Genomic DNA, 18,554 nt, shown 5'->3' on the forward strand with positions numbered 1-18,554 from the left:
GGATAGGGGTTGCTTTGCATCCCAGGTGAGACTGAGCAAGTTGGCATTGTCTATCATGCAGGACTTGGCAGTCTTCTTATGCACCAGACTAACACTTGGGGATGTCCCGGAGCACACGTGCAAGGTGATCTGTGCTCCACATGTATCTGTGTGTGTCTCCATAGGTAGAGCAGCTCTGGAGGGGTCCCTTCACAGCAGAGGGACACTGTAGAGTTGAAAGTCTTTGCAGAACTTTAGAAACAGAGATCAGGACTTGAGTTCCTTTTTTGTTTTTCTAGTGTCATAGTGTTTGGACAAGCCGTATTCCCTTGACAAAATAATCTGTGATCTCTGGAGCAAAGGGCATGCATCTTTTCTTCCAGTCCTGCTCTGTGAGGACCCAAATCTTCCTCTAAAGGCCATGTTTAGAGGCAGCCTAATTTTCACATCTTAATTTTATTTTCCTCACATCTTTCTCTGACACACACATACACACGCATACTTCTATTGGAAAAACGATTTTAATACCCATGGTACATTGTCCTGGTGTGATATAAAATCCAATGACATGTGGCATTTGGAAAAGGTCACTTCCCCCATCAGGATTCATTATCCTAGCTCGTCCTGGGAAGCAATGGGGTTGCCCCCTCCTCTGCAGACCCTTTGCCCCCTCCCCAGCTACAAGAAGCAAGCAGGAAGAGGGGATAAGGCATTGGGTGGCCATGCCATGGACCTTGGTTAGTGTCAGGCAATTTCTGCAGCAAGGGCTCTTTTCTCATTTGATGTCCCTGCACTTCCTGGAGTTTAGTTTTCCTCCTGCACACAGCAAGAGGACTTACAGAGTTGTGCTGCTAGGAAAGCTCTCTGGGGTGCATGGGGCTGGGTTTGATTTTTGCTTGCCTCCCCTGCTCACTGCTCCCTGTCTGTTCTCTGTTGAATCCAAGCTGGCAATGTGGAGCCATTACTTTGCTCAGTTTCATAAGAGAAATGCTCCCTTTCCCTGTTTCACTTGTCCAAAATTTTGACTGGGTTGACTGGGAAGTGCCTGTTCATGTTGGTGCTCACTGCCACCTAGACAGAACTGAGAAGAGAAACTGGAGAACAAATGGAAAACCCAGCTCCTAACCAGCTTCCCCACCAAACATGGGGATGCTCACAGTAGGGCAGAAGTGACAAGCTCTTCTGGGTTCTTGCATGTTTTTGCCTTTCCTTGGACTCATTTCTGCTTAGTCTTTCCCAGGACCATCTTTGTTCAAGCTGTTTCCAACCCAGCCTGGAGCTACTCCTTGGAGAGCAGAAGGGAGCAGGTCAAACTTGCTGTGGAGGCTGTCAAGGGGTTTTCAGGGAATGCATTCCCTTGCAGAGCAGAGCATGGACTGCTCCCCAGGGGCTGTTCCATGGAAAGGGGAACTGGGAGCCAAGACTTCTCCACTTGTTCACTTAACTACTTTGGGGCACCTTGGCTAAGTTGTAACCCTCTTCCCTACCTAGAAGGGAGGAGAGAGGTAAGGGTGGACTCACTGAGCATGCAATGGGCTCCAGGCTCAGTGGGAAGAGCAAGCAAAGGGAAACAGGATCAGTTTTTACTGGTGGGAGGATTATAGTTGCAGCAGGGAGTGGGGTTTAATGCTTGATGAAGATGGCTTCTCAGAGTGCTTAGAGTGATGGTGACTGGAACCCCTTCCTACCATATAAACACCAATGAGTTATGGGTACCCCAGCCTCTAATTACGCAGTCAGTCCCAAATAGGCTGTGTCTAACAAGGCTGACAGACTAATATCTCAAGAGCCTTTAATGTGTTACCATCTCTTTCTGTATGACCTCATATTTATAACTGCTCTGGTGGGAGGTTGAGAAATGTCCTTCTCTTCCCCAAGCCCCCTCCCCAATTTCCTCCCCCCCCAGAGCAGCAGCTCTTCAGCCTCATCTGTTAGGATCAGGAGGAGAGAGGCGACTTCTCTCCATCCATCATCAGAGGAGTTCATGCTATTAGATGATTAAAGACATTTTTTATAATATTTGGAAGAGGCTTTGAAATGTCTCTCAAACAATATGATTAATGCCTGCTTAACCCTTGCCTAGCTGGGATGGCGTGGTGGGGAGGCAGGTGCATCCCAGGGCAGGACTCCCTGGGTGTCTCAGCGGTCAGCCAGCCGTTGGGCACCCCAGGCCCTGACACCGGGTGATTCATGAGCATGGGGCACCTGCAGGAAGCTCCAGCCTCCAGGCAGTTCCTAATGCACCCGGGGACTTTGTGGTTTCTGAGGCTGCAACGGCTGGGGTGGGAGGAAGGCCCGTCTGCCCCCTCTCCAGCACGTACACAAGAGGCTCCAGGGCTGTGCCGGTCCAGGTCTGCAAGCTGAGCCATTCCACGCTGGTGCTGTGGGTTTCAAGGAAGGGCAAGGAGAGGGGTTGAACAACCTGTGCCCATTCCCAACTGGCCTGAGCTGGTGGAGTGCTTGCTTTCCTTTTCTTTTTACTCTGTTGCTCCAGATGAAGTCTCTCACAAAAAATCTTAGATGCTCCAGTAGGATCCACCTTTAGGGTGTTACAGCCTTGCTCCAAGTTTGCCAAAAAGACCCATGGGGCTGGTGGACACATTCACTTTAAAATTGGTGTCAGCATTGCCTCATACCTGACAAAGGCCAAATTACTGGTGTTCCCTGATGTTGGTTCGCATGGGGGAGTGGAGATTTGGCCTCAGATGGGGGAATTATGCCCACCTCCTTTGATTATAGGCACAATGTTTCATAATCTCAATTTCTTGTCAATTGATTGCCAGATAGAAGCGACAACCAAAGAGGGCCCCAGGCGTCTGCAACTGCCACTCATCGTATGATTTTAACTCTCCCCCTCTGTAAGTTTGCATTATTTTCTTCTTGTTGTTGTTGTTATCTAAAGAAATCTCCCCTCTCTCACCCTCCAAAAAGCCTCTTAGAAATTCAAACATCCTTGTTGATCTGGTATTCAATGTATAAATAGCTGAGAAGGGTTAATGCATGATTAATAGGTGTTTTATTGAAATGCTTAATCTGTCATAATAGAGTCAAAAGGATCAATAGATTACTTATAATCATGGCTTAAAAATCATCCTTTGCACCAATGCTTATGGGCTTAAAGCCCTGGACAGGGCATTTAGAGGACCTGGGCGGGGGGGGGGGGTCTCCTCTTAACTCCTTCCAACTCTTTTGTCATCTGAAGTGTGACTGGTCAGGTGGAGAAAAGTCAACACAGGGCTGCACATTCGGTTATGCTTACCATCCACCTTATTATTGATGGGTATTAAAATTGTCACACCTGAATGACAGGAAAGGGAAATGGAAATCAGGAGAAACTGGGGGTGCAGCTGGATAAATGCTCTTTGTTGTAACAGTCAGCAGCACCTGAGTGGACAAGGCTGGGGAATGACCAGGGCCAGGTGTGAGGCAGTGTGGCAGTGGCCAAGGAGGACTTGCCCAATGCCACCCTAGTCACCTCAGCCCCAGGGACCACTTTTCTGGCAGATGGATGGATGATGGTGGGTTTGGTTGGCCCAGGCCTTTGGAATGCCTGTTCCACGCTGCTGTTTGGACCACCATGACAAATCCCAGAGATGCTGAGCTGCTGACCCCAGTGCGAGGTCTGCAGGAGGAGGTGCTGTTTAGACAGGTTGACATGGGAGCATCTGAGCCAGCCCAGGCAGAGGGAGTGCAGCCCCCCTCTGCCCTCTCACTGCCCGACAGAGCATCCTCTCCTCCAGCAGAGGAGATCCAGAGGTCATGCAGGGGATCTGTGGACAGCAATGCAGAGTACTGCAAGAGCAACTGGTGCTGACAAGTGTTTCCTGAGTGATTTTGGCGGCCTTGGCTCTGGATGTTGGCTACACTGTGCAATGGAGACCTAGATGTTGGTGTGCTGGGACCAGTCCTGGTGGCCTGAAACCCCTCTCCATGTCTCTGTTTTTCCCTCCCAGGTGCATTTGTGCCACTTTTGTGCAGCCCCTGGCACTACAAGCCTGCCCAAGTTTGGAGACTCTCATTCAGAGGCTCCTGGGATCTGGTGCTCTCTGATGATTTGGCCATGCAGAGTTACTCTGCTGCAGCCCCCTCCCTCACTCACTTGCCCTGCATGAGGGCTCAATCCTGCTCCCCACCAGCTCTGCTCCCTGCCCAGCCCCACAGTCCAGGCCAGCTAGCTGGATTCAAACCAGTCAAGGTGAAATAAAGGCAAGGTCACCCTCTTACTTTCCCTTTCTCTTCCCTGCCTGTCCTGCACTCAGCTGCTTCAGGATGGCTTGAACAACTCCCACCTCACAAGAAATCCCAAGTTTGCCCCATCCAGCTGGCAGGTGTGTACCTGGCACAAGGATCTCAGCCTGACTGCAAGGCTATTGCTGCCTCCACCTCCCACCCCCACTAGTGCTCTGCGTGGGATTGGGCAGAGATTTTCCAGACTCCCTGCAGCCAGCCCTCTCCATCCCTGTATCATTGCTTATTTCTGGGCTATTATGTTCGACAGGGAGAATTTGTTTCTGGCTGGAGCAGACCCCCAGACAGTCTCAAACCTCTGAGGATTTATCATCTTGATCTTTTGTTTGTGGGTCTCCAGGACCCTCTGCCCCACAGCCAAGCCCAGATGTTTCGCTGTCTCCTCCATGGAGCCTGGTGATCCCCAGGAGCACTGACCTTTCTCTTCCCAGATGGATGTCCAGTCATGCAGCTTCCCCACACTGTGGTCACATACATGCATGCAAAGGCTACTGCTGGGGGCAGGATACTGCAGTCACAGAAGCAAGGGACACGTCCATCTTACCTACCAGGAAGGTGATGGCGTAGCTCTTTCTGTCTTTCCTTTCCAGGACTACCAAGGGAAGTGGCCCAAGGTGGAGCACACTGGGCTCCCAGCACAGGAATCTCTTGGGATCCTTAGATCATTTTCAGCCCACCCTGGGACTGGTAGGGGAAGCCTAGGCTTGTTGCCTTGCAGCCCCCAAATTGCATCCCTGCTTGCCTCCCTGCTCCACAGCAGCTAAGCAGCGGGGAGGTCTGGGCGCAAGCAAGGTGTGACCCTCCCTTGTCTCAGGGGCCAGCAGGAATGTACCCTCATGTCTAGTGCAGCTGAAACAGCAGCAGCCGCCTGTTTTGAGTGACAACAGGGTGACAGAGGGGCAACTCTTCATCTAAGCAGATGTTCAGCTGCCCTGTGACCAGGGTGGGGAGTTTGGGGTCCCTTCCAACAAGTTCAGGTCTATTAGGACAGACCTATTGACTAGCATAGTTAGCAACTGGGGTTGTGTTCCGAATCACCACCACTGCTATGTTAGATGGGACCCCGCTTGTCAGCAGCCCCCCGTTCCCTCTCATCCTGTCCCAGAGGCCACTGTGTCAGTGACAGAAAGCTGCTCTGGAGGGCAGTGAAGTGCAACAGAGAAGGAAAGGGGTGCAGGACTGGTCCACCAAAGCACCACCCCTGCAGCCCCATCCCCTCCCTGGCTGCCCACATTCCTCTGCAGCAGCGCCAGGAAAGGGGGACCAACCTTTGGCATGTTTATTGACACTCCCTGAGTTCATACTGTGACTCTACAATCTTTCCCTGAGATTATTAAGAATTAATTGATCACTTTTATATTCCCCCCGATACCCGGTACTGCTTTGCGACAGGCAGCAGGAGGAGGGAAGGGAGGCGGGAGGAGGGTGGGGTGTGTGTAAAAAACACACTGATAAATGTTAATTACTCTTTTACAGCCCTTGTCAAATTCCAGAGCAAGTCGTAAATTCATTAAACTCTAACGGATTAAGCACATGCAGCTTATTTAGTCACCATAAACAAGATCATTTGGATGTTGATTTTCCCCTTTTTATTGCTGCAGCAGAAAAGGGGAAAAAATCAAATGAGGGTACCAGTTGGTGGTTATGAGGGAGTCAGAAAAGTTTGGATTTATTTCATATCTTGTTTCCTTGCTCTGTGGCAGCTCTTTGTAGTATATCAGCCCTTGGGTTGTGCCTGGGCAGCATCTTTCCAGGGAATCTGGCCATCCCAAGTGGCATGGATAGCCCTAGGATGGAAGGGCCATGCTGTACAAAGGATGCCCATGTCCTCTCCATGCTCCAGCAATGCCTTTATGATGCTGAGGCTCTTAAAGACCCAAATGAGCAGAGGTGGGATGCCTGAAGACCTTTCAGTGATGTTTTTGGTTGTGATTGTGGCTCTGCACTCCATCATGCTGGGGTCTCCAAGGGTAAGTTGTCTCCAGCAAGGCTCATCCAGGCCCCTGGAATGTAGGAGTCTGCCCTCAGCCACTCTGCAAAGGACTGTGCAGACCGAGATAGCATAGAAGCAGCTCTGCTCATTCTGGGATGCTTCAGCTCATTGACTGCTGTCCCCAAAGTGCTGACTGTGCCCAAGTGAGTGAGATGACCCCTATCGAGAGAGAGGAGAGAGGGAAGGGAAGTCATGCTGTTGGGCAGGGACATGGTGCCTTTGGCTGCTCTGAACATGGGAATGTGGCCCAAGGTCTGCCAACCGACCTGATGAGCTTGCCATCCTTTGCTTGCCTGTGTTAATAATCCAGGCTGACCTCCTGAGCTGTGGGAGTGGTGGAAAAAGAATGAGAGGAGGGTCATGGAGATTAATTAATACTCAGGACTCTAATTACGAGTTTCTTCAACACTGGACTTCTAATGAGGAACAGGCACTGAGGCAGCCCTGAGTGCTGCTGCCCTCCCCCCCCCCAGCTGGCCCTGATGAAACACCTCCTGCTGCCTTGCAGGAGTGGTTTTACTGGGAAAGGAATAGCACTTAACCCCTGGGCACCAGCATCTCCCACTGCAGCTCAGGGACTCCAGGCTGTGTCTGCAACAAGTTGCCCCACTGCTGTGTAACTCTGTCCATGCCTTGGAGACCTGCTGCCATCCTTAGCATGCCCAGCTCCCCGTCTTAGTCCAGTGGGACAAAAGCAGGAGGTGGCCTGGGGGACCAGAGGTCCTCGGTGGGTGTCACAGCCTGGCTCTGTGCAGTGGAGGGTGCTCCATAGATGTGGTGCTGGCGGGAGCCGTGGCACTGCTGGTTCTGTGGTGCTGGCCCTGGGACACAGCTCTGTGTCTCCAGCATCTCCCAGGCTCTGGCAAGGCTGTGCTCACCAGGAGCTGCAGGCAGCCATGCACTGCAAGCAGCAGAGGGAACTCTAAACACCTCACTGAAGCTTTCTGCCTGGCTGCCGCCAGGAGAATTTCGGGCTTTTACTTTAAAGTCCTGGGCAGCTCTTCACCTAAAGGAGGTTACATGGGCACTGGAGGGGTGGCTGACTTCCTCCCACCCCATCTCTGAAACAGATGCACACCCAGAAGGTCTGAGCTATGAGTACATGCCTAACTGCCCCAGCCTTGCTCCCCTCTGCATTTGCCTCTTGAGGGGCAGAGGGAAGGAGAGAAGCTGCCGAAGTGCTCAAATAGGACAGCAAGGAGCTGCCCGCCTTCAGAGCCCCATTCCCAGCAAGCATTTCCCTCCCTCAGCCTTGCATCAAGTACTATGTGCACAGATGCCAGCAGAAGCATCCTTGCCCATCAGATCCGTCCTTGCTTTCCTTCTGTGTGGAGGTGCCCTCAGAGATCTCCCTGGGGTTCTGAGCGCAGGCAGGGCATCAGGGGTTAACAGAAGGAGCATATCCCATGCTAAGCAGTAGCTAACAGCCACTAGCTAATAACTTTATGGCTTCAAAGCAGGGCATTTATCATGCTGAAGTTTGTTTATGCACAAGTTATATGGCACATTATACCAGCACTTTTTGGCTGATAAATTCTCTGTGACAAGCAAGGCTACCAATGGGGACTTACCAAGTCAAAAAGCCCAGTAGCCTTTTCCTGAGCTCTGTTTTCTGAGATAAGGGTGTTTTTTTCCCCTCTTTTGTTTTGCAAGGAGGAAAGAAAAAAAAATAGATAATCTGTAAACTTGGGGGGGGGGGGGGGGGGGAAATGGAGACTTGTATGGGATAAGTTACCCAGTGCTGTGATGCCCCAGTAGGAGCAGAGGAGAAGGTCCTGGGCTTGGTGAGGACCAGGTGAGCTGTGTTGGCAAGTGATGCTTATGGGCCTGTGGCCTCATTAGGCATATACTGAGTGGGCACTGACAGGCTCTGGGTGCCTCCAGGAGCAGCTTGTCTCAGTCCTGTCTACATTCATGGAGGATTTTTTTTTGCAGAAGTGTTAAAAGGTGCTGTGGCAGCTCTCTGGTTCTGCTCAGTGTTTATAAAACAAGCTGTAATCATGGCATTCATCACTATTTTGAGGTTGTGCATCTGTGTGATTTGTTACTGCTTTGACTGGTATGTTCCCCTGTACCCCTTGCTCTGGATTCAACTGCTTTAATCCCACTAATAATAATGACCTTCACATTTCTGGCTTGCTCTATCACAGGAGCCAAACCCACTTCGCAAACATTAACAAGCTCGGCCTCCCAACTCCATGCAAACATGATAGGTCAGGATTATTTTTCCTGCTGCAGTGGTAGGGAAACTGAGGCATAAAGCAAGGAGTGTGCTGACCTGAACCCACTCAGAGGGACACCCTTTGCTTTAATCAACAGATCTCACCCAGCTCCAGTCTGGACCAGCATAGGCTTTTGTAGTTCTCACCTCTGGAGCAAGACCTGGGGCTGGTAGGATGCAGTGGGATGAATCCTGATGCCAGGATCTACCTCTGGAGTGCCCTGAGGGTTCTTGAGGCAGCAGCTGTTCCTCTTGCTGGGGAGTGGGACACTCACTGTGGGGGTTGTGGTGTGCTAGCTCATGCTGGCCTTTTCCTGTGGAGTCATGCCCACAGTGCTTGCTGCCCTGCATTCCCCTGCCCTGCTGCAACAAGCGGAATGCCCCCACTGTAGCACAGTGTCCACCCCAGGCAGGAGCATGTGGGTGCCCAGCTCCCTGCATGAAACATGCTCTGGTGTGTGTCTGCAGGGGCTTCCTGGTGAGGGCATCTTGGTGCATTTACCTGTGCACACACACAGGTGTGCATAAGCAGAGATTGATGAGCACACTAGATGCATCTCCATCTCCAGTGCTATGTTAGGATCCATCCATGACTGCCCATCCACGTGGACAGCCCCAGACGTGTTGTCATCCCAACCTGTGCACCTCTGGCTGCATCCCTGTTGCATCCCCAGCTGTGTACCTGTACTGGCGTGCGCGGCTGTGGATCTGTGGATCTGCATCGGTGGCTGCGTGCAATGGCCCCTGCAGGCTGTAAATACTGGCAGCGTGGCGGGGAGGTTGAGCGGTTTATGGCTCAAGGTCAGGCCCGTGAATCATAAAAAGGTGTCGGAAGGAGCATTAACTCCTAGCCTTCGCTTGGTCTCTGTGTGGTTTCAGGCGGGGCCCCGAAGGCAGTGATTAAAGGGTGCACCTTCCCCTTTCAGTTTTACGGTAAAAGGAAAGTAGTAAATTAGAAGCCCACAGGCTGGGGCAGGCCAGGTCCCGCCAGCACAACAGCTTAGCAAGTACCTGCCGTGCGCCCCGAGACTCTGCTGCTGGCTCTGCACGCCCCCCTGGCACAGCCCCCACACAGACCCTTCCCTTGGCAGTCCCTTCCCAAGGAGCAGTGACCAGCCATGTGGTGGGCATGGCAAGGACATGCCTCCATCCTTGTCCAGCAGCAGTTTGGGGTGGCCAGGGTTGTTCAGTCCTGCTCACCCCATAGAACAGCAGTGCCTCTTGCTGTGCACCTTTTTATGACTCTGGCTGTAATTAACTTCAGTAATAAATTTTTTTGAATCCAAATAGATATAATTAACGTTTAATGCCCCTGTTTTCTTGTGAATTGTCAGGACTATTAAGAGCCGAGTATTGATTGAAGAGGCATATGTTTCTGCTGCTGAGGTGGGACTGCTTAAGACAGAGGCAAAGCCCTGATAAAATGGTTGGGTCCTGTCCTGTATCTGGACCTCAGGACAGTGAGTTGAGGCTGGGGAGAGTTGGGCCAACATCCGGTGCTGCAGGGCTGACCCTGGCCCACGGAAGCAGTGAGGAAGGGGTGAAGGTTTTCTTATTTTTTTTCAGCACTCAGCTATAGGTACCCTCCAGCACTGTGTGGTGAGCACTCAGTCATGGGGCATTGTTTCCAGCATATGCTCTAAACTCACCATCTCCTGGAGAAGGGCTTTCAGGGACAGATGTGTGAATACACCCTATTCCATTCTCATACCAGATCCTGCAGCTGACCCAGCTTGCAGCTGCCCTGTCACCCTGGCTCATAACTGCCACCATGTGCTGTGAGACACAGGAAATAACACCTTCCCTGAGCTGCTGCTGCAGCTAGTCCTGATAAGGCACTGTGTGAAGGGCTGCGCCACTGCCAGACTGATTTCTCCCAGCTCCTGACAGAGCCAGGGCACACTGGCCCCAGGATCACTGCAGGTACTGCAGCCCTTCTGGCCCTGGTTTCCAGTGAGAAGGTCTTCAGGCTGGGCAGAATGAAGAATGCAGTCACATGCTGTGTCCCTATCCCTGGGCTGGACTGAGCATTAGATGTCTGCGAGGAGGAGAGGAAAGGAGCCTTGCAGGGTACCAGGAGAGAAAATACTTCTCCTTTCCCTTAAAAAAAATGTGTTTTTCCCCTGGAGAATGGCATTGCAGAGCCCTGGAATTGACGCAGCTGCCAGTGGTGATGGATGGTGCCAGCTGATGGAGCAAAGAGGGTCAGTGGAGCAGAAACCAGCAGGCACAAAGAGAGAGCATCCCTGCTAACCAAGGCAGGCGGTGACACCCTGTGCTGGGGCTGGGCCCACAACAACCCCCTCTCTGTGAGGCTGGAGAGTCAGCACAGCTGGAGTACCTGTGGTGCCATCCTGCGATACCCCCGGCTTCTCCTCAACTGCACCCGCTAACAAGAAGGGCCTTTCTTCATCTACACACAAGCCCTGATTGTTCAGATGCTTCCCCTGCCGCTGCCTTGTGCTTTTGCCCTTCCCAGAGATGTTCTGGGAGGAAATTGAGAATTTGCAACATCTGCGTGACCAGAGCTGCTGGGACTTCAAGGTTTCAAAAGGAACTGAGACTTCTCATGTGAGTCCAGACCAGGTTGTCTTGGTCCCCTCAGCAGCGCTGGACCAGGACATCTCAGTTCCCTCAGCAACTGTGCTATGTGGCTGTGCAAGACCACAACCCACCCTCTCTCAGTTTCCTCACCAGTTGCTGAGATCCTGCTTCACCTTTGCAGGTGTGCAGCAAAGAGTGGGTTGCATGCATTTGAGCCAAGGCAATATCAAAAACTGGGGAGCTGCAGTGCCAACTGCCCAGGGCAGTTGTGCTGCCAGGTCCTCTGCCTTCCCTCCTGGGCAGACAGGACTGTGTTGGCCATCTCGCAGATGAGAAGGGAGAAACTAAAATGTGGAAGCCTGGGTTGGTGTATCGGAGGGGTCTCCAAGAAGGGATCTGGCCACCTTTTGAGGCTGGTGGGAGGGACTGAGTTTTTCTAAATGGTGGAGACAGTGGCTGCAGATAGAGATCAAAAGACAAGGCAGCTGTGTGAAATTAGCCCAAACATCACTGAAACTTGTGTACAGTCTCTATTTGCTCTGGGACACACATAGAGAGCCTCTGGGCAGGGGATGGGACAGCAGCTTGCAGTGATGCCAAGGGGATACTGGCAATTTTGCTGTGACTGGGACTTACAGACACCCACTCCAGCCTAGAAGCCCGTTGCTCTGCCAGCAGGAAATGCCTTCTCCCCAGGTGTTGTCCCCATTAGCCACTTATGGGAGCGCAGGATATGACCCCCTCGGGTGTGGGTGTGTGGGTACAATCGGGAGGATATCTGAACAAAGGCAGGCCACACTAAGATGAAGAAAGCAAGAGCTCTTTGGAAGGGTAGAGTAAAACAGCATGCAGTGAGCCCCAGGCTTGACACTCAGGACTGCAGGATGCACCCTGTCTCTCTTGTGGGGTCAGCAGGATCTTCACCTTCCTTTCACCCAAGCACAAGGAAGAGAAAAAGCTCCTGTCTCAGCTGGGAAGCCATACTTTTTGCTCAGATCCCCTTGGACAGAGGCTTACAGTGTTCCCCAGGGATGCAGAGCTGCATTGTCCCTCCTGCAGCCTGGGGATACTGAGCAGGTCTCCCCCAGATGTGTGTTAGGAAGAAGCCCAGGCACCCCGGCTCTGATCCCATGTTCTGTCTCCAGCTGAGGGATGTATGCTAGCTGAAGCTACTAGGCTGAGGGATGTATCTCTCGAGGGATCTGAATCCTGAACTGTCATCTTTGCTTTCCAGCAAACCCAGCTGCTGATTCCCTGTGCAGTGCCGACTGCTGCTCCAGTAGATGTGAGGAGGAGGAGAAGTGCAGGAAAGGGGCTCAGCTTAAAATCGATTCTGAGCACTACGATAAGAATCTCTTGTCACCCTTGTTATTGTAATGGCTGGGACTGAAATGCTGGGCTGAGTTAAGTTTTTGCAGACCAGAGGTGAGGAGGAGACAGGGCACAGCAGGGAGCAATTGTGGCTCTGGAATGAGGTTCCAAGGCTTTGAGAACCTGCTTGCTCTCCAGTGACACTCTAAACCAGCTTTCTTTTCCCAGCCTTGGGGCTGCCCCCAGCTTTTTTCTCCAGCTTCTTCCAAAGAAGAGGAGCTCCTGGTGACACAGATGAAATGCAGTGAAGGAATGGTGCCTGGAGTCCAGCACATCCAGGCCATGCATGGTAGTAAGGGGTACACAGAAGAGCACTCCTGAGGGCTGAATATTGCCAGGAGAGACCAAGAGTGAAAGGAATGGGGAAGTTCATGCTCCCACATCTGCAACTTCCTCTAGCCTCTTTCCACCTTCCCCTGAGCCGGGCTCAGCTCCATCCCTTTAACGGGTGTAGCACAGGAACCCAGGTTCCCAGGAGTCAATGGTATCCAGGAGCCAATGTAGCTGACATGGATCTGGCAGGGATTTCCAGGCCTTTGGGAATTCCTTCTGATCCCACTTCTGTTCAAAAGCAACGGGTAAGCGAAAGGGAGCTGCTAAGCTCATATGCTCCAGGTGGTATTAAACTACATAGTGATAGCACCCTCATCTGTAAGAGGCTCCCTGGTGCCCTGCTGCATGTTCTGCCTTTAACCCCTCACACTTCTTCCCTGCATTTATTAACAACTGTTGATTGGGATTCCAAGGTCATCAAGCCTTGCAGAGGTGCAGATAAAATCTAAGGCTGATGCAGTCCCCTGCGTCTCTGGCCCCACCAATCCTCTTGTCTATCTACAGTCTCTCTCTTCCTGCTAAACATTTGTCTGGCAGACAAGCCCCAGAAGGTTAAACAGCAGCAGGGCCACTTCTCTGTCCTCCTCCAACCACCGTGCAGCTGGAGGATGTGTCAGCTTTCCACCCTGTCACTCTATTCCCCTTTGCAGTGGCTGTGCGGGATGCCTTGCTGCCAGGTAGGGATGGCCAGGCAGGGACCTCAGTACTGAGGAGGGCAACACTGTTCCAAAAGGCTTGCAGAGGGTCTGCAGCTGCCTGGGGGGTTTTGCTGATGATTCCACACTACTGGTGTCAAAAAAAACCCCTTGAAAGATCCCATGAGCATCCTGCACATGGGTGCCCTGCTATTTGGAGCTCTTAGCCAGGGTTAGATGCCCCAGTACATGGCAGAGCTGGGGACTTGCAGAGCAGGGGCTTTGTTGGGCCCAGCAATTGTTCTGCTGGAGAGGACAGCTCTGAGCAATGGATTAGTTTTTTCTGTCATGGACCAGATCTGGATTTCATGGCTGCTTGGTGGTCGGGGAACTGGCCCACCACTCTCAAGAGACACTTTAGAACTTGCACATTTAATTCCAGAAGGAGCAGTGTCACATCAAGAGAAATTGGTCCCACCAGAGGATTTATTAATTTCTCCTTTCCTCTGCCTCCTGACAGGGGCTGTGCCAAGATCCTTGGAGTCATCTCGCTAAAGCCAAGGGGAGCTTAGTGTTTAAATAGTTTTCATGCCACAGTGAAGTTTAGTGCTTGTCAACAAGTCTGAGGTCTTGCTGAAAAGCCTCAGCAAAACAGAGCAGCAGGGAGACAAGGAGAACAGGCACCAGTGCTGGGAAGGGGGGAGCACATGAGCCCAATCTCCAAAGCACCTGCATACATGGGAACATCGCATATCCAGCTCCATGTATCCCCACCAGAAAATTTGGCTGGCCCGCACTTCAGCAAGAGTTGTATTTGGCCCAGCTCTAAGGTTTAAACCTCATGGAAAAACCTTCTTTAAACCTCACTAGTGTGAAAAAGCAGAGCTGGCCTGTAGTTTTCAAATTCTTGCTCTTGTAGGCTCTTGCAGAAATAGGCGTACACATATATTTTGTGTGCTATATTCACCAGGATACTTTTCCTGCTGAGGCGAGCCAGGAGCTGTTGGGATTGAGCGCTGTTGCAGTAACATGCCGGCTCTGCAGATGGGGATAGCAGAGCTCAGAAACTAAATCCAGCTCCAGATGCCACTGAAAAAGCTTACCCTGCCTGTGGAGGACAAGGAAGACACCCTCACCTCCTCAGGCATCCCAGCTGCCCCGCTGGGAGGAGAAAACCTTAAAGTAATTTTATTTCCTTTTGGGGAGCTGGATTTCCTGGGTATGAATTAGTTTGAGCATGGGATATCTCAGTTCAAGCTCTAGGACACAGATCTGACACGGTGTGGATCAGCAAGGCACGTGTCACAGGCATGCTGGCAGTGCCAAGGTCTGGAAGCCACTCATTCTGTGAACTCCTGGGAAGCCACCCCACCCCTTGGGGGCACCACAAAGAGCAAGGAAGCACAGCATGCTGTCCCACCATGGGCATGCTGCAGCCAGAGCAGCCCCCAAGCCTCCTCCTATGGGATCTGTGGGTGCCAGTGGGTCACTTCAGTCAAACATTTGAGCAGGTTTTGGAGAGCTGGGTAGCTTTATGGGCAGTAATAGTATTTACAGGCCTGCTGTCTCAGGCACTGATCCACAAGGAAGGGAGACCCCTCCTCAGCAAAAGCAAAATGGCAACAGTGTCTGGCCTCCAGCCTTCCCAAAGGCAGGATTGGCCCCATCCTTTTATTGAAGCATCCTTGGTGAACTGATGCCCCACGAACCTGTGGGTAAATCCCACCTGGCACAGTGAGCATTCCTGTGCTGGTGAGGTGTAAACTCATCTGGTGTAAATTCATATTTCTCCATGGATTAATTAAGCCCTTCATTTTCATGGGAAATGTTGAAGTTTTCCTTTCCTCACCCCACTCCATGGTTTTACCCTGACATCCACAGTGTCTGCCTTCCTTGGCAGCTTCCCTGCCTGATAGGCAGGGATGGCAGGCAGCCCTGCACACATCCCATGCTGTTTTCCCATCACCTGCCATGGGGCCCGTATGTTTTCATTTAGTCAACATAGGGAAAAGCTGTAAAACATATGTCTGCTTCCCAAGGAGAAGGAAAAAAAATTACTCCAACAGCTTGGTCCAGTTAACAACTTGGGCTCTTGACTCTGCAGTTGGTTTTGCAGGCACTCTGCTTCATGCTCCACATTAGCTGGCCCCCATCTCTGGTTGCACTAAGGTGTGCATCTGTGGGGAGGGATATCTGGGGGCAAGGATGCTTGTGGGGAGAAGGATGTCTCCAGGATCTCAGGGAACATGGTGGCGCTGTGCTACCCCCTGAGAGCAGGCAGGCAGGAGCACTTTCCACCCCACCCTTTGCAGACTCCTGCTAGCACAGCTCCCCATCCATCCCATACATTTACCTAACGCTAATGAGACGTATTGATTGGAATGATGGGATTTGTAAAGGTCGCAGGGTTAAAGTACATAAAACCAGCCTTTCTGGAGCTGCAATATCAGGGCCGATGGGTCTGGTGGGAGAGATTAAAGGCCTCGTGCTGCAAGAATGGAGAGAGCTGACAGCAATTACATTTCAGATGTGTGCATAGTTATAACCCCCTCTCCTTGCAAGACAGGCAACCATGTCCCCACCACTGTGGAGCAGGTCTCCAACATCCTCTGTCTCCCTTTCAAAAGCAAGATTTCAACAGAGCAAATCAGAGAATGAAAGGATGAGAGAAAACATGAAAAGGAGAGAGAAAGATTGAAGACCCCATTGGAGAGCTCATGCCCAGCCTTGTCCCTCTTGTTTGTGTCCCCATTTTGGGCTTCCTAGCTGAGTTGCTGTGGCACTGTGGTGTGCTAAAGTTGGTGAAATGTGAACTCTGAAAACACCATGGTGCCTTTTGTTAGAGCAGGACTCCCACTACTGGTAATGAGATCATCTGACAGATCATTAGAGACCTCTGTCCCCTGGAACGGTTCGTGTTCAAGGGCTGGAGTAGTCCAGATCCCCAGAAGCACAAATACAGTTGGCAGGAGGTTTGTCCCAGATCTGGGTTAACAGGTCTTGGAGCAAGAGACAAATAAATCTGGACATCACTTTTTCTAGAGGCGTTACTCAGACATGTGGGAGACACACGGGAGCTCTGTCTCTTGTGTTCTCCACTGGGCTGTGCTCATAAAAGTTTATTTCTAAATCCTCAGAGCCAGCCCAGCTCTGGTGGAGCCATCTTACTCCATCATCCCTCCTTGCAGGCCCCTCTGTACACCACGTGCTTGTTTCTTGCGCCAAAACAGAAAGGAGCACAGCCAGGAGAACTGTACCACCTGAAGGTGGTGTGCTTTTAACATCGCAGGTTCTTGCGGTGGTTATGAGGTGCAGGGGGAGTAAAATGTGCCTCGGGGTCTTTCCTGGGTCTCTGGAAGAAACATGTAGATGGAGACACAAGCTAGGCTAAGGGATGTGCTGTGTTAAGGATCAGTGTTGACAATATCACTACACACAGAAACAGCTGAATTTTCTCCATGAGTGATCTTCATTAGCCCAGCTCCAGGCAGGAGGAAGCCCAACTCAGGGACCTTTCAGCCCCAGCTCATCTTGGCTTCACATCACCCACCATTCCTCTCCCAGCAGTATTAACACCAGAAGCACCTGGGACTCAGGAAGCCTGGCTCCATCTGGCATCACACCAAGCCAAGAACATGAGCAAGGGCTGCATTCCACCAGGGATGAATTCTAAATGGGAAAAGAAACCATATTCCATGCAAGGAAAAATGTCATGTTGCTCTCTGGTGACTGTAGCTCTCAGACTCGGGCTAAGGCTCACAGCCTTTGTCGGGTGCCAAGGCAGGACTTAGCACATGGAGTGAAGAAGCAGTGATCTTCACAACTCCTGGAGGGCACTTCTACACACCAACATTCCCCTGCTGCCTACCCACACGTGCTGGAGATTTAAATCCTTCCCCGGAGCCCTGGCAAAGGGGCTGCCCTGGGAGGCAGGGACTTCCCCAGTGCTGCAGCTCATCACCAGGCACTCACCCATGCAGCTTGGTCTTTATTTATCCCTCCTGCGCACTCTCTTTCCCTCTCAGATGGTAATGAGTGGTTTGCACTGGGAACTAAATGAAGTTGATTGCCCACTGGTGTCTGCCATTAGTGGTAATTAGTTAAAACATCAGAGTATAAACAGTAAATTGGCTCTAATAATTAATACTAGCACTCAAGCATATGAGAGACACAGAGACTAGGAGAGAAACAGCGGCAAGCTTGTAAAATCAGCCGGGGCTGCTTTAATTAGAAAAGAAGGAATGTAAGTAACACAGTATTGGAAAAAGGACAAAAGCCATCAGGATCTTGCTCGTTAGGAGTGTGGTCATGTCTCCTCTGGAGTGCAGCAGGGCTGAGGACTCACCTCAAGCCTTGGGCACCTACATGCAGAGACTGCTGTATCCCTGAAATGCTGGGACACCACTTGTGTGATGAGCTTTAGCCTTGTTGCCAGTAACCTGGGGCAACAGGGACGGCTGTAACATGTGAATGTACTCTTATAGATATGAGGATGACACAGACAGGTGAGATAATCCCATGGGATTTTTCAGGGGAGATCTGCTTGACTCAGAGGGGCTGGCTTATTCAGCTGCTCTCTGCTTATTAATAAGCATCCTCTTCTCTTTCCTTCAGTGAGAGGTTTGGCCTGAGGTACCCTTTGGGGAGCAATGGGTAGTGGATAGGTCCTGGCAGGGAAGGTTGGGTTTACGCTTAGAATACCTTTTTTTCCCCACAGGTTTTGCCAACCTGTATCCTTCCCCTTCTTCCAGCCCCCTTCTTGCCCCTATGCACCTCCCCCTTGCTCTGGGAAGGCAGGGGCTTCCCATAGCTCTCCCTTGACAGAAACACCTTTGCCCCTGAGTGCCTTCAGCACTTCATCTTAACAAAACAAAAATTAAGCAAACTAACAAACAAACAAACAAAAACCAAAAAACCCACAACAAGGGGAAAAAAAATCACATAGAGCAGTAATACTGGTGGTTCTGGAGTGGTGCTGAGCACTTGGAGCTCCTGATGAGGGGTTACAATGTGGCCCTCCCTGCAAAGGCAGGTGAGCTGACCATGCCCCTCGCAGCCCCTGGCTCAGGCAGAGGTGGCAGAGCAGCATTTGGAGAGGAGGGGGGGAGGCTGCATGTATATTGCGATTAATCATCCCCACCTACGTTAACCATGCTAATGTCCTAAGTGACAATAGCCCATCTCAGCTCATGATTTAGGGTCTGTGAACGGAAGCTGGGCTCCTGGGAGT

General features: G+C 51.4%; 1 protein-coding gene across 3 annotated transcripts in view; it reads left to right on the top strand.

Annotated features, from left to right (window-relative positions):
* RNF220 (ring finger protein 220) overlaps positions 1-18,554 on the top strand; it is a 211,820-nt gene that overhangs the window by 81,660 nt on the left and 111,606 nt on the right. Inside the window, exon 2 of one of the 3 annotated variants that reach the window (XM_062497111.1) lies at positions 2,763-2,837. The exons of the other annotated variants lie outside the window; for them this stretch is intronic. Within the exon in view, the coding sequence (XP_062353095.1) occupies positions 2,763-2,837 (75 nt within the window). The remainder of the gene's footprint in view (positions 1-2,762; positions 2,838-18,554) is intronic. 3 annotated transcript variants of the gene reach the window in all.

Source organism: Cinclus cinclus, chromosome 8 (genome assembly GCF_963662255.1).
Source record: "Cinclus cinclus chromosome 8, bCinCin1.1, whole genome shotgun sequence".
NCBI lineage: Eukaryota > Metazoa > Chordata > Aves > Passeriformes > Cinclidae > Cinclus > Cinclus cinclus.